The 14,717-nt window shown below is 35.8% G+C and overlaps 2 protein-coding genes across 2 annotated transcripts in view; both read right to left on the minus strand.

Annotated features, from left to right (window-relative positions):
• LOC117630551 (cyclic nucleotide-gated ion channel 1-like) overlaps positions 1 to 2,280 on the minus strand; it is a 3,450-nt gene extending 1,170 nt beyond the window's left edge. The window contains exons 1-5 of the mRNA XM_034363256.1: positions 2,255 to 2,280; positions 1,708 to 2,131; positions 1,274 to 1,462; positions 866 to 1,152; positions 443 to 557 (exon numbers count right to left, since the gene is read on the minus strand). Coding sequence (XP_034219147.1) covers positions 443 to 557; positions 866 to 1,152; positions 1,274 to 1,462; positions 1,708 to 2,131; positions 2,255 to 2,280 — 1,041 coding nt within the window. The remainder of the gene's footprint in view (positions 1 to 442; positions 558 to 865; positions 1,153 to 1,273; positions 1,463 to 1,707; positions 2,132 to 2,254) is intronic.
• A 5,677-nt stretch (positions 2,281 to 7,957) lies between these two features.
• On the minus strand, positions 7,958 to 9,537 carry LOC117631870. Its single transcript, XM_034365194.1, has 3 exons — positions 8,954 to 9,537; positions 8,487 to 8,847; positions 7,958 to 8,388 (listed from the first exon to the last, which is right to left on the minus strand). Exons 1-3 carry the CDS (start codon positions 9,412 to 9,414, stop codon positions 8,176 to 8,178), a joined length of 1,035 nt encoding a protein of 344 aa, XP_034221085.1. The 5' UTR covers positions 9,415 to 9,537; the 3' UTR covers positions 7,958 to 8,175.
• Positions 9,538 to 14,717: the final 5,180 nt, after the last annotated feature.

A 14,717-nucleotide genomic window follows, 5' to 3' on the forward strand; every position in this document is an offset into this window, starting at 1 on the left:
AAGATTGTTCAGTACCCTTCTCATGATCCTATATATCCTTCATAGTTCATACTGAAAGGGAGGCCAATTTCTTGTAACCACAATGTTTTCTCGAAATCTCTCTTGCTCGTCATTTTCAATAACTGTAATGTTGTAGCTGCAGACTGCGGAATCCATAAAAACTTTATTAGTTCGCTAAATTACTGAACTGCGAGATCAATACAGAGAGCATAGCTTCTTTTTCTATTCTAGAAGCTATCCAATTACACAAAATGAAGCTGAAACCAAACTGTTATAAACAATAGACCCTGACTTCTCATGAAGGAAACGAAGATTTCTTGTCAGGACAGGAACCAGCAAACGTGTTATATTATTTATTAGAAATTATAAAATAAAATAAAAAAATTTACGACAAATTTTAAGTTGGCCTAAAGAAATTTTCAATATAAAAACACACACTAACCTGCAAAATTCCTTGAAGATATATTAAAAATAGTAGCATGCCAGTTAAAGAAATAAAAATCGCGAAGAGATTCTCCCATGCATGGTTGCTGGTCTGAAGATTTTGACCAAAAGAACTGCAAAAGTTAGCAGAGCAAGCAAATATCAGATCATACATTCATACAACATTAATCATGACAATCGTATCGTCATTGACTAAGCAATTCCACAATCACCAGCCGTTAAATCAAAATTCAATTGTCGACCATACATGATATATGGATAAAAAAGAAGACATGCTTAAACCAAATGACATAAAAAGGCAACAACAATCGACAAGACAAAACGACAGTTGCAAATCATCTTGACTTGCTTTGTTTTCTGTTTGTAATTGTTGTAACATATGTAGTTCAATTTACAAAATCCAATTAACATATATGCAAACCTTAGATTCCGCAAGCCCCACCAGAAATAGTGCAGCAATTTTGGTCGAAAATCAGTTGTCCCCACCATACCAGATTGAAGAGAATCAAGAAATATACCAAAGTTGAAGACAGTTGCATTTGATGGATTTATAGGACACAATTCACTTAAAAGTATGATATTTCTCAATGTACGATCATCATCACAGTCAAAACTATTAACTTCACACCCATTTTTACTTTGACACGCGTATTGCCAGCAAGCTGTCTCTCTTTGTATAGAGAAAAAGTACCAAAGAGCTCCAAATACCTAAAACAAAAACAAATTAACAATATTACTTGCTGAACAAGAAGAAGAAAAAAAGCAACCGCGAGACACTTGTTACATTTTGGTTTTGCTAATTAGTAAGATAATAAGTATTGAAACTTACATGACTTACGACGATGATCGCAAAGGATTGGTAAATACTTTTAACCCATTTTCCTCTTGGAAATAAGTAAAGTTCTTGGGTTGCAAAGTAAATGCAAAGAACTCGTGGTAGGAATTGAAATAAAATAAGAAAGTTTAGAATCAAAGATGTCGGGCCCTTCATTTTTGTCAAAAAAATGAAAATTACTACCTGCACACATTCCAGAAGCTGAGGCCAAGGACTAAATCCAATCATCATATGACAAAATTTAAATAAACAGAACTAATTGGCAATGGAGGAGTGACCAAACTCTTCACAAAGTTGTACAAAATTTCTACATGTGTGACAATTCATCCTCACACGAAATTTTATAGTGAAATTTATATCCTAACAACAAGTTATCCTCTTTGGACGTTAAAGAAAGAGATGAGATTAGAAAAACAAACTTGTCGTACCTGGGGAATTGGCAGAATCGCTAAAATGTCAATTATCAAGAAACAAATTAGGATGCATGAGCGGGAAATCTTCCTCGTTAATGGGAAAACCCACTTAATTTTCTTCTCCCATACGGTTTGACCATAAAAATATTGGAAAATAATATGCACCATGTAGAATACATCTGTGAGTGATCGCAGAATAAGAACAACTTTCTTTAACTTTTTGTCCAATCCGAGACACTTGTTATCTTCGTTAACAATGGGGATGTATAAGAACAAGGGATCCACTAAGACTGAAAGCACACATGAACAAATAAACACAGGATACCACACTACTGGGATCGTTTTCCAACTTGGATAAAGAATAGACGCCCATTTCGTTGTTGGTATATCTCCTCCATATGTCACTGTAGATTTTTCCTTCACAGTTTCATCTGGAATGCTGAAGAAAATAAAACGAAAACAAAATAAATTTGCACCTATTAGCTATTAGCTAGAAAGAAGAAACATCAACGAAGGAGCCACTGAACCTACAGAAAATAGTCGTTGAGTTAGAGGAACTAACTTAATCTTCTGTTCGCAGATCTCCATGACTGCACATATAGGAACAACTCAGAGTTAGTGAGTGAATGATAATTTTTTTAAAAATCTGATAGTGAAGGAGAAAATGACTCATTTGAGGGGAAGAGAAGAGACAGAAAGGAGTTAGTTCAAGTATGTTTGGAGCTTTACATCAGACCAGAGTGATACCTCTTTGACTCAAATTGGTAGATCTGGATAAAGAGAAGGATAGCAGGAACTCTGCAAATGAACATGCAGCAGGTCCTTGTTTTAAAACAAAACTTGGGAAGCTAAATCAGTATTGAATATGGATTATAGTTGACTTCAAATTAAGACAGTAAGTCCACATCTTACAGATGTCAAGCTAGTTTCATATAAATTAAGATTTCAGTAAGACAAGCTTTCTTCGAGTTTTGGTATAAATCAGTTTATTAATCACTCAACTTAGCAACTTTCCCAAAGTTGCTACTGACTAAGACCTAGAGAGTGAAAGGAATCTCGGGTAGGTAGTAATAAAACATTAAAAAAATAAAAAAAAAATAAAAATAAAAAGAAAAAGAGGAAAACAGATAGGCATCTGGAACATTTATAATTTTCGCAGGTTGCTAATTGAGTTAGACCTTAAAACCGACAAGTCGGAAAGGAAGAAAAAGGAATTGTAAACCTCACAAAGGAATTGTATAAATCAGTTTATTAATCACTCAACTTAGCAACTTTCCCAAAGTTGCTATTGACTAAGACCTAGAGAGTGAAAGGAATCTCGGGTAGGTAGTAATAAAACATTAAAAAAAAAGAAAAAAAAGAAAAAAGAAAAAGAAAAAGAGGAAAACAGATAGGCATCTGGAACATTTATAATTTTCGCAGGTTGCTAATTGAGTAAGACCTTAAAACCGACAAGTCGGTAAGGAAGAAAAAGGAATTGTAAACCTCATACAACATGCAAATTGGACTTTTAATTACTTCGATTGCATTGACTTTATGTGAATAACAAAACATTACCATTCATTTTGGGAATAGGTTTGAAATTGGCATGTTTGTCTCTCCACTCTCAATTTTAACGATTACATATTCTAACATTTTCAATTTTTTGTAATCTGGTTTCGGCATTAGTCTTACTGTTAGAGCATTCCACCCATTTGCCATGACAAAAGGCAAGAGTTGTTACTATTCACATGAGATATGAGGAGATGAATTTGTATAGAGTTTTGGTGTGGGAAGTGAAGAATATGACTAGGTATTTATAATAAATAAAAAATTATGAATTTTTTTTGTTTTTTTGGTTTTTTTCTTCTTCATTTTTTTGTTATTTAAATTGACTGATGACGTCAGCATTAAGTCATCTTACCCAAGCAAGTCTTGCCTTGGGACTTGCCTGGTCTGGTGGAGCCCAGCACTTGCCTTGGCAAGTCTTGGCCGCTGGAAGAAATATACATAAATTGCTGATTGGGGGCCTAGGGGACCTCTTGTCCAGGCTAGCCCCTCTTGCTGGAGTTGCTCTTAGAATTTTCATTAAATGTTGATGTGGCATATGTGAGATCCACTTTTTGAAAACTAAATTGCTTAAAATATGAATAAAAAATTAAAAAAGTGAATCCCACATATGCGTCAAGTAAAAACAATGATTGTTGCTGGTCTTTAATACATTGGCTGTGAACTGCTGTAGGGAGGAGGATATTGAAGCAGAGGAGGAAGAAGTAATGGAGCAAAGATTTCATTTTGGATAAACATTTTAGATTTTGGGAAATAAAGTTTGTGATGGCTTTAGTATATATGTGTTACCCTACAAACACCGAGAGAGAGAGAGAGAGAGAGAGAGAGAGAGAGAGAGAGAGAGAGAGAGAGATGCATGAAAAGTCATACTCCCATAAATGCATGTTCATGTTTTTTTCCTTGAAGTTAAATGCATGTGCTATGGGGTTTCCATATAAAAGCATGTTCGTGTTTTTCTCTGTTAAGTGTCATTTGATCAGCAAACGTGGGATATAAGTAATTGTACGCAGCCCTTCAAGCAAGGCAAGTGGAAAATTTGATAAGAGAGTACTTGTGGAATTGTGAGATTGCTTTATGGATTGACTTGTGGAAAATTTTTCTTTTTTCATTGCCACTTGCTAAAATTTTGTTTTTTTCCTTTTGTTTTTGTGATTGAGTCGGTGCCTGCAAGAAATTGGCTTTAGAAAAGAAAATTAAACTTAATATATCGTTGTGTTATTTCAAGTTTAACATAATTTTAACTAATTATTTTTGTATTAAGCCTTGTTTATCCCCAAGCAATGACCGGGTTTTACAGAATAAGTTACATTTTTGCAATATCAATCTGCAGTTTGCTTACTTCCCAAACACCACCCATAAATTCTCAGTGAATTACTCCAATTTAAACCCAATAAAACTAGAATTTTTAAACATTGACCAACCAAAAAAGTACTAAACTCTAATAACACTTTTAAAATAGCGTGGGTTATAAGTAATTGTAGCACAAGTGGAAATTTTGTCGCATGAGATATTTTCATATGTCATTGAGCAGAAAGACTTGTGGAATTGTGAGATTGCCTTATGGATGGACTAGTTTGTTAGGAAATAAGTTTGTATAATATCAATTAATATCAATACTGTTGTAATTAGGATTTACTTTCCTAGTAAGTTTCCTAGATTGGAGGACTTGTTTCCTTGTAGACTAAGACACTCTTGTATAAACCAATTGTATCTATCAATTAAAATAATTCTCTTCCAATATCAGATTCACATAGTTGACTAGTTGACTAGTTGACTTTCAAGTCTTGCCCTATTTGTCTAGTTGGATTTTTCGTGGCTACTTACTTCACTAAGGTCAATGGTCAGTCAATGACTCCTTACAAACACAACGTCATGGCTCTAGGTCTAGGGTTCCCATTATATGGACATATTTTCATGTTAATTTCCGGGTTGGTTGGAAGAGGAATTCTCCATAAACTTGGGATGGATGTTTGGTCCAACCTCAGACATGAAGATGCTGAGGGAATTTCGAACTAAAGAGCAGAGTTGCTCTGTATTGTTACAATATCAGGTGAAGAATTAATCTAGTGCCTACGCATACTGGATAAATTTCATTTGGGAGCTTTAAAAATAAGAAAAGGGACAATAATGCTGGCTTTTGCCAGCCCAACATAAGCAAATTTCTAATCCTTTTGATTGGTTGTTTAGAGCCTTATACATGAATTGAACCATAATCACTTGAGAAAATGGCAATCATGCAGAGAAGAAGGGCCGCAAAAATCATACTCAGTTGAGGATGAGATCATGACACGGTTTTCATTTCTTAAAAATCAATGTTCTCTCTTGAGCGGGTGTAAATTACGAGAAATACTTTCTTACTCATGTTTCATTATTGCGACTTTCTTTTTTTCTCTTTCTCTCCCTTTGATAAGTGACATGAGGAGATAAATAGGAAGAAGACAAAGAAAAGGGAGTATGAGAGTTTTTCTCATGAATAACCCATTCAAAATATAGTTAATAAATTTGCATATAGCACCTTATGCATTCTTTACATTTAATACATGTATTTTTTTTACAATTTTTTGAATAATACAAGGAAAAAAAATACTACATTTTAAAATTTTAATAAATAGCCTATAATAGGTGAGTCTTTCACTGTAATTTTTTTTTTCCTGTTCCTGTATTTCACTAACTATAACCTTTAAAGTATTGAAGTAATTTCACCTATAGATTTATCTTGTGACGTGTGCATGCCACTTAGATCATTTGGTAGATCAAATGGAGAAGATGAATTGAACCTTGACTGATTTTATGAAAGCAGATGAGTTTTGATAAAATCAGTCGAGGGAAGGGGGGGTGCTGGCTGATGGGTTTTTCTTTTTAATTTTATGTTTATAATATTTTATATTTTTTTTAATGTTTTATTAATATTTTAGTAATTTAAGTTTTAAAAAGTGAGTTTCACATATGACACATTAGTAATTAACGGAAATTCTAACGGTAAAACTAACGCTGGAACCAGATTGCAAACAATTAAAAAGCTTAAGGTATGTAATCGTTAAAATTAAAAGTGCATGAACAAACATGTCTTAAGAGTAAAAATTCATGGTACTAAATTGAAATTAGTAACTACATAATATAAAGTTTGAAATTTCACAATATCTCAGGTGAGACAAAATGTTTATTTCTTCACTTACAATACAATTCGATAATTTCTACCAACAAACCAAAATCCTTGAAGCGATGGATCCCAATCTCCCCTGCCTCTATCTTGCCCCTCCCCTCTCCTCTCGCCCCTCTCTCCTTTCCTTTGTTTCCCTTCCTCTCTTTCCCTCCCTCCTTTAGTTTTCTTCCTCACCCTTTTATTTTGCTGTGACTTTGTGATTTTCTTTTATTTTGCAGGGAGTGTGTGGTTGGGTGTGGGTGGTTTCGTTGTTCTGCTCCTATTCTGGATCTACTTTGTTCGAGGATTGCCTTTGTGTTTCGATGGTTTGGGTGGTTTCCCCTTCCGCCGTCGCAGTTGCTTCATTATTTCCGTTCTTGTGTTGCAGGCCCTTTTTTTTGCTTTTTTTGTTTCTTTTGCACATTTGAGATTTGATTCATGCTGGAAAATTACTTCAGATATGTGATTCGCTCTCTCTGTGATTTGGTGGCAAACGGGGTGACCAAGTGTGCTATGCGATTCTCTTCAGCATTTTGTGCTGCTTTTGTTTTCAACCTGTTTGTGGTGTTGATCAAAATTCTCTTCTAGTTTTTAACTTGTACGAGCCTCTAGTGCTTGATATGCATTTTCTCCTCATACCACTGGCGGCTACTTCTCGGCACCTTCCCTTCACCACCATCTTCAGCGCCTCGACCACACAAGGGTTTCCTTTCCTTGATGACTCTTATGCAATTGGGGTTGCTTTTAGAGTGCTTATGTCACTTATTGCTTGGATTATGGTAGCACTCTTTGTAGCTTCGGGGGCTTGTCCACCACCATTTTATGTCTTGAGCATTAGTTACTGGTTCCTCTCTGGTGGGTGTGGGCTTGTGTTGATTGTGCTTCTGGTTGGTTATGGGTGGTGTGGCATTTCCCTATTCCATATTCGCTGCCTTTTGTGTGCACTTTGCTTTTCATGGCTTTATGTCCTCCTTAAGTTTTATGATGCAGTAGGTTTTATGCCTTCTTGTGTTGCAGTTCCTCGAATTTCTTTTTGGAGTTCACTTTGTTGCAACCGGCTTTTGCCTTATATCTAATAAAATTTGATTCTGACCCCAAAAAAAAAAAAAAAAAAAACACTTGGTGCAAAGTTGTATATATGCATCATGCATGGGACGTCCTTGCATTGCATTCATGTCGTAGTGGGCCCCACGGGAAACATTTGGAATTGAACACAACATTGGCCCAAACTTAATTGGACTATAAAGATTCATTTCATTTCATTATGAGCGATGTTATATGCACCCGTCAATCTACTTAGTGCACCCAACATCTAAAAAAGAATATATCCAAATGGGTGGAGTCTGTTGAATACCGTAATCACTCAATTGATTTTAGGATTGAATACATAAAAATCATCTTATTGCATGCAACAATTTGAGACACATTATGGGTTCAACTCAACACCTAATTGCTGCTACTGGTGGAAAAATACATAATAAACTGAAGATTTGCAAAATCAATATAATGTTTGCAATAATCATTCAATCGATACACAATCCAATTCAGTACAATACTGAAATTCGATAACTCAGCAACAAATGAATCAAACTGGTGACACAAAATCTTTGAACTCTGCACATACAATACAATTCAGTGGTGTGAACAAACCAAAACCCTTCAAGCCATGGATCCCATACTGTACATGATCATTGTATCCTCGTATAAGATTCTTAAAAAACAAAAAACCTCAAAACCAATCAATTAATCTCACCCAAATAGTAGAGAAAATAGTGTTTTTTTTTCAATGGTGTCTATGTTGTTGTAATGTATGTATATACAAACACAAAAATCATGTATAGTAAACAGAGGATGACTGCAATGAAAATTTGATCAGTAATTGAAACTGTGTTAGACTTTTTTCTCGAATTCGAAAGCAGTGGGACTTTGAATTGTATGGAAAAAGAGGCTTGGCTTCTAATGATGTCTGGGACAAAGATCATTTCCCCTGAAACACATTTAAACCCCTGCAGGCTCCAAATAAAAACAAACCCAAGTAATTCATTCAGCAGATGAAGAAGCTAAACCAATCAACCAGATGGAAGCTAGAGCTTAGCCGAATTACCTCAAGCTGATTTCCAACAGTGACAACTAGAGTCTCTGGCCCTGCATCAAAACACAGAGAGCCTCCCTCTCCCTCTGATCGGATGTTGAACTGAGAATGCTCAAGCGGAAGGTGAAGGCACAAAGCATGATGATCCTCACACTCACGCAAATTATTTCCATTAATGATCTCATTCTGCAAATAATTACTACTTGGGTTTTGCTCCATTGAATGATCTTGATGATTGTATCTGTATAGCCTAACTTTTCCCAGTTCACTTCTCATCTTCTTCTCAACTTGCTTCTCTGGATTTGCGAACAAAACTTCACTCACTTGATCTGCAATTGCTTCAACTTTGCTTGCAACCTTCTCCATACTTTTACTGCAAATTAATTAGGAGAATTAGTACTTCATTAAAAATTTAAACTTGGGTTAACTAACTGCAATAACCCGATAAATAAGATACAGAGTTTCGGGTGCTTAATTACCAAAAGACCCGATATTTTTCGTCCTCCGCCACTTTTTGGCCCGATTCACGAACCCATTTAATCTCCTCACGATTGCCAGTGGGCTCAACGAAACGTCGAGTGAGATTTCCGTCATTTCCGAAAACCGATTCGGCTTCCCGAACCACCGATCCCAACTCCTCGGCCGAAATCCCGTGATTGGTGATCCGAAACGCGCCGGATTCTCTGGCCGATACGAGAAGCCGCGCGATGGCGTCGCTGGAGAGCGATCGGAGATCGACTTCGGCGGGAACGGAATGGCGTGTGCCGGAGAAGTGAGGGTGAAGCTGAGGTGGCCATGCGAGGTCGGGGATTTGCAGGCACTTGTCGAGGAATTGCGTGAAGTTTTCGTTGGATGCAGAGCGCGATCCTTTGGCAGTCGGGATCGGTGACGGCGGTGGCGCCCCCGACGTTAACCGGCTCCTCCCGCGCATGATAGCCATGGTGGAGCAGGATAACAGCTGACTGAATCAGAGTGGCGTGGTGGTGATCACTAATTCACTGGTGAGGTTGATCAGTTATCGTGTGAAACATGAAAGGGTGGCAATCTGCTTGTTCTTTTTCTTTTTTCCTTAAAAAACCTTTTTTTAATTTTAATTGATTGCATTGCACGTTCGAGTTGTTTGAGTTGTGAGTTGTGAGCTTGATGGCATGGGACCCATGGGCCATATCAGGGTTCGTGGTTGCTGATGGCCCACATTTTATGGCCCAAGCTAACTACAACACGAGTGATTCGTCCATATGCGTGAAAGTAGTTATGAACTATTGATGCATTGTGTGATCCGCTTGAATTATCAACCACGGATGCATTGTAAAATCCAATTATATCAACGGTTCAAAGTCACTAACATTATACTTACATAACCAATCGATGCAAAAAAGACCCCCAGCCATTATTCTCCACGTGTCAACATATGTTTTTTTCTTAAAATTTCAAAGCTGAATATAGCCGTGTAGGAATACTAATTTTTAATATAAAAATGCCTCTAACCTGACGCCACGTGTCAACACATGTCTTTTTAAAAAATATTTCAAAACTGCGTATAGCCGTGCGACTACACTATTTTTAAATATAAAAAAGACTCCAGCCACGTGTCAGCACGTCTTTTTTAAAAAAAAAAAAAATTAAAAACATGAAGTATAGATGTGAGGCTGTACTCCTTTTATAAAAATAAAATGAAGAAGAACCTCTATCGTTTAAAGCCACATGTCAAAAATAGGTATAGCCAACCGGCTATACTATTTAATTAAAAAATTAATAACAAAAAAGGACCCTAGTTGCATTGGTTTGAAGCTTATGGATATTAATTTGCAATATATCCAAAGTAGATATTAATCTTCCTCTATTTGATGTTTTAATATAATTTTTATACCATATGTTATTCTTATTCAATAATATTTAAAAATTATTTGTATAATACGTGAATTTGTGTGTTACTGAAAATTTTGTAAAAAGTACGTGAAAATTTTAATTTAAATAATTATCTAATTGCTTTTTATTTGAATTTCTGCGTGTTATTGAAAATTGTTGTAAAAAATAAGTGTATAAAACATTAGAAATACGACGTATACGTACAATACGACTATTGTATGTTTACTTTTTAAAGAAAACGTCAGGCGTGTATAGAACACGAATGGTTTGTTGAAAAATACGTACCTACATATGTGTGTGTGTGTGTATATATATATTTTTTAATTATTAAAAAGGTCCCCCAACCATTTGGAGCCACGTGTTAACACATGTCCTTTTAAAAAATTTCAAAGCTGAGTATAGCCGTGCGGCTATACTATTTTTAAATATAAAAAAGGTCACCCAACCATTTGGAGCCACGTGTCAACATGTCTTTTTGAAAAAAAATTTCAAAACTGAGTATAGCCGCCCGGCCATACGATTTTTTCATATAAAAAAGGTCCCCCAACCATTTCAGGCCACGTGTCAAAACATGTCTTTTAAAAAAAAAATCAAAACTGAGTATCGCCGTGCGGCTATACTATTTTTAAATATAAAAAAGACTCCAGCCACGTGTCAACACGTCTTTAAAAAAAAATTAAAAATATGGCGTATAGCCGTGCGGCTGTACTCGTTTTAAAAAAATAATAATAAAGAAGAACCTCTACTGTTTAAAGCCACGTGTCAAAAATAGGTATAGCCGGTAGGCTATACTATCTTTTTAAAATTAAAAAATTTAAGTATAGCCGCACGGCTGTACTATTTAATTAAAAAATTAATAACAAAAAAGGACCCTCCTCGTTGCATTGGTTTGTAGCTTATAGATATTAATTTTCAATATATCCAAAGTAGATATTAATCTTCCTCTATCTGATGTTTTAATATAATTTTTATACCATTTGTTATTCTTATTCAATAATATTTGATAATTATTTCTATAATATGTGAATTTGTTTGTGTTATTGAAAATTTTTTAAAAAGTACATGGAAATTTTAATTTAAATAATTATCTAACTAGTTTTTATTTGAATTTATGTGTGTTACTGAAAATTTTGTAACAAATACGTGTATAAAACATTAGAAATACGTACTTACACGTTCAATACGACTATTGTATGTTTGCTTTTTCAAAGAAAGTGTCAGGCGTGTATAGAACACGAATGCATTGTTGAAAAATACTTACCTACGTATGTGTGTGTATATATATAGTTTTTTTTTCTTTTTATAAGGAAACTGAGTATAGCCGTGCGGCTATACTATTTCTAACATAAAAAAAGATCCCCCAACCATTTGGAGCCACGTGTCCAAACATGTCCTTTTAAAAAAATTTCAAAACTAAGTATAGCCGGCCGGCTATACTAATTTTTAATAAAAAAAGGGCCCAACCATTTAGCGCCACGTGTCAACACATGACTTTCTTCAAAAAATTTCAAAATTAAGTATAGCCGTGCGGCTATACTATTTTTAAATATAAAAAAGAATCCAGTCATGTGTCAGCACGTCTTTAAAAAAAAATACAAACATGGAGTATAGCCCGTCCGGCTGTACTCTTTTTTTAAAAAAAAATAAATGAAGAAGAACCTATATTGTTTAAAGCCACGTGTCAAAAATAGGTATAGCCGGCCGGCTATACTATTTTTTAAAATAAAAAAAATTTAAGTATAGCCGCATGGGTATACTATTTAATTAAAAAATTAATAACAAAAAAGGACCCTCCTAGTTGCATTGGTTTGTAGTATATGGATATTAATTTTTAATATATCCAAAGTAGATATTAATCTTCCTCTATTTGATGTTTTAATATAATTTTTATACCATATGTTATTCTTATTCAATGATATTTGACAATTATTTCTATAATACGTGAATTTGTCTGTGTTACTGAAAATTTTGTACAAAATACATGTATAAAACATTAAAAATACATACGTACACATATAATGCGAATATTGTATGTTTACTTTTTAAAGAAAACGTCACTCGTGTATCGAATACGAATGGTTTGTTGAAAAATACATACCTACATATGTGTGTATATATATATATATTTTCTTTTTTCTTTTTATACAGAAACTGAGTATAGCCGTGCGGCTATACTATTTTTAAATATTAATGACAGGACCCGACCCAATTTTCGCTTTGGAATTCGAGCCAAGTCCTGTGCGTGTCCGACACCTGGCAAATGTCGGGCACAAAAGACCTTTTTACCCTTCTCGTTTCAAATTCTTTTTAGAATTTCCCTTAGACTTCTGCCGGAAATTCGGCAGAGTTTCCCCTGTATTTTGACCAAGCCCAATGTCTTCCACCTGTCAAACAAGCTCAAATATCACACCAACTGCCAGAATATCTCAAATAACAAATCTCAACTCCAGTTTTTCAGTTTTAACTAGATATCAGAGCATTTCTACAAATTTACAGAACTTTAAGAAATTTACAATGAGATCCTATACTTTATGGTGGTGAGGCGGAAGCTGGGAGGATGGCCCGAGTGGTTTCCTTCGTACTTCTACGGCCTGGGGGCGAAAAACAAGTTTAAAGTTGTGAGTGGACAAAAATAAGGTTCTTAAAAACAAGTTAGAACATAATAACCCCCGTTTTGAAATACATAGGGATATAAAAGCTATGATTCGATCATAATTGAACTCGAGACATTCAAATGAACATAGATAAATATAGTTATATAAATGCTCGTATAACTGAACAAAGATATTTCGATATAACACATGCATAAGTATCGAAGAAACTGATATAAAATGAGTGAAAACAATAACTGCATAAAAGTGCTTAAATTCCTTTAAAAACTACCACCTACTTGTACCCCTGTAAAGTCCGTCAAATCCCCTGGCAGGTCTCGGCGACACAAAGTCTAACCGAGTCGCAAACTGGCGAAATCAGGGGACTATGGTCAGCCTGATCCGCCGGCAGGTCTCGATGACACCAAGTCGACTCGAGCCGCTCTGGCAAGATACAGCAGTCAGCCTGATCCGCAATCCTGGCAGGTCTCGGGGACAGAGTCAGCCGAGCCGCAACCCTGGCAGGTCTCGGGACACCAAGTCTGCCGAGCCGCAAATCCTGACACTCACGGTCTGAGCGTCCCCGAAACTTGTGAGGCAAAGTCAAGTGCACTGACGTAACTGAAATCAGACCGGATGTCCGTAGACATCGGTCCAACTATGGGTAATCACCATAAGCAAATGGGTACACGGTGGTTCTAAAATAACTATCTCTGATAAAATCTGATAATCCTTTGTATTCAGGTAAATCTGAGCTAAGTTACTAATTCTGTATCAAAAATCCTCAAATCTGCTGCTCGACTAAGTAACATGAAAATAAAGAGATTTTACGATACAATTCATGCTCAGAAACCATGCAGTAACACTTATTCAAGATCAAATATAAAAGTTAATTATAAAAACTGTTTAGAAAAGAAAAGTCCACTCACGGATGGTCCGAGCTAGCTGGACCCTTCAAATGTCCCTCATGTGGGTTGACTGGACCTCTGGTGCCTGAATAATAAATTAATAAACTGCTAAATAAAAAGAATTAAATTAAACACCCTGCCCCGACTCCTAGAAATATGTGCACTCGTTTTAGAGTCACTCCTACGCCCACTTTAGCTTTTTAGACAGTTAGAACGGCCTTAAAAGACTCGAAACTATACTAAGGGCCAGTTTGGCATTGCTGTGCTGTGAAAATAATCACTGTCAGATTTGCTGTGAGAGAAATCAGCTGTGAGATAAAGCAGTTTGGCGTTTGGTAAAATTTTTGTTAAAAGTGTTGTTGGTATTGGTTTTATGCATAATCAGAAAATGATTGCCGCATAATCATTAAACCCAGCGCCTCTTCGAAACTGATTCCTGAATAATCAGAAAATGAAAGCACCTCATTAGCTGCTTTCCTTTATAGCTTTCTCTCGCAGCAATTTTTAACAATAAGTGATTTTCTCACAGTTTACCAAACGGGTTGGACTTCTTAAAATTTTAAAAAAATCACTCATTATCCCAAATAAGCAATGCCAAACGGGCAATAAGCGATAAACCACCAGACCGGCCGATCCTAGACCCCGTTGGTCCACGGTCTCCGATGGCCAATCTGGGCTTCTCTGAAGATTCCTTATAGAGAAGGAACCATGCTCCGCGAGTTTAGTCCGAAACGGACGGTCGGATTGGCCAAAATCGCGTTATCGCTTAAAATCCAAACTCTAGCCCCAGAGTTCGCGATTTCGGAGTATCCGGGACTCCATTTGCAATCCGTCGAATTCTACACGATCCTGAAATCATGTAGACCGACATATCC

Source organism: Prunus dulcis, chromosome 6 (assembly GCF_902201215.1).
Source record: "Prunus dulcis chromosome 6, ALMONDv2, whole genome shotgun sequence".
NCBI classification, from domain to species: domain Eukaryota; kingdom Viridiplantae; phylum Streptophyta; class Magnoliopsida; order Rosales; family Rosaceae; genus Prunus; species Prunus dulcis.

Excerpts from the sequence above, each read along its gene's own strand:
- LOC117631870 (XM_034365194.1), bottom strand. The coding sequence starts at position 9,414 with ATGGCTATCATGCGCGGGAGGAGCCGGTTAACGTCGGGGGCGCCACCG. Across the intron at positions 8,848-8,953 it reads GAAAAATATCGGGTCTTTTG|TAAAAGTATGGAGAAGGTTG; the intron begins GTAATTAAGCAC and ends ATTAATTTGCAG. Across the intron at positions 8,389-8,486 it reads CTGTTGGAAATCAGCTTGAG|GGGTTTAAATGTGTTTCAGG; the intron begins GTAATTCGGCTA and ends TGGAGCCTGCAG.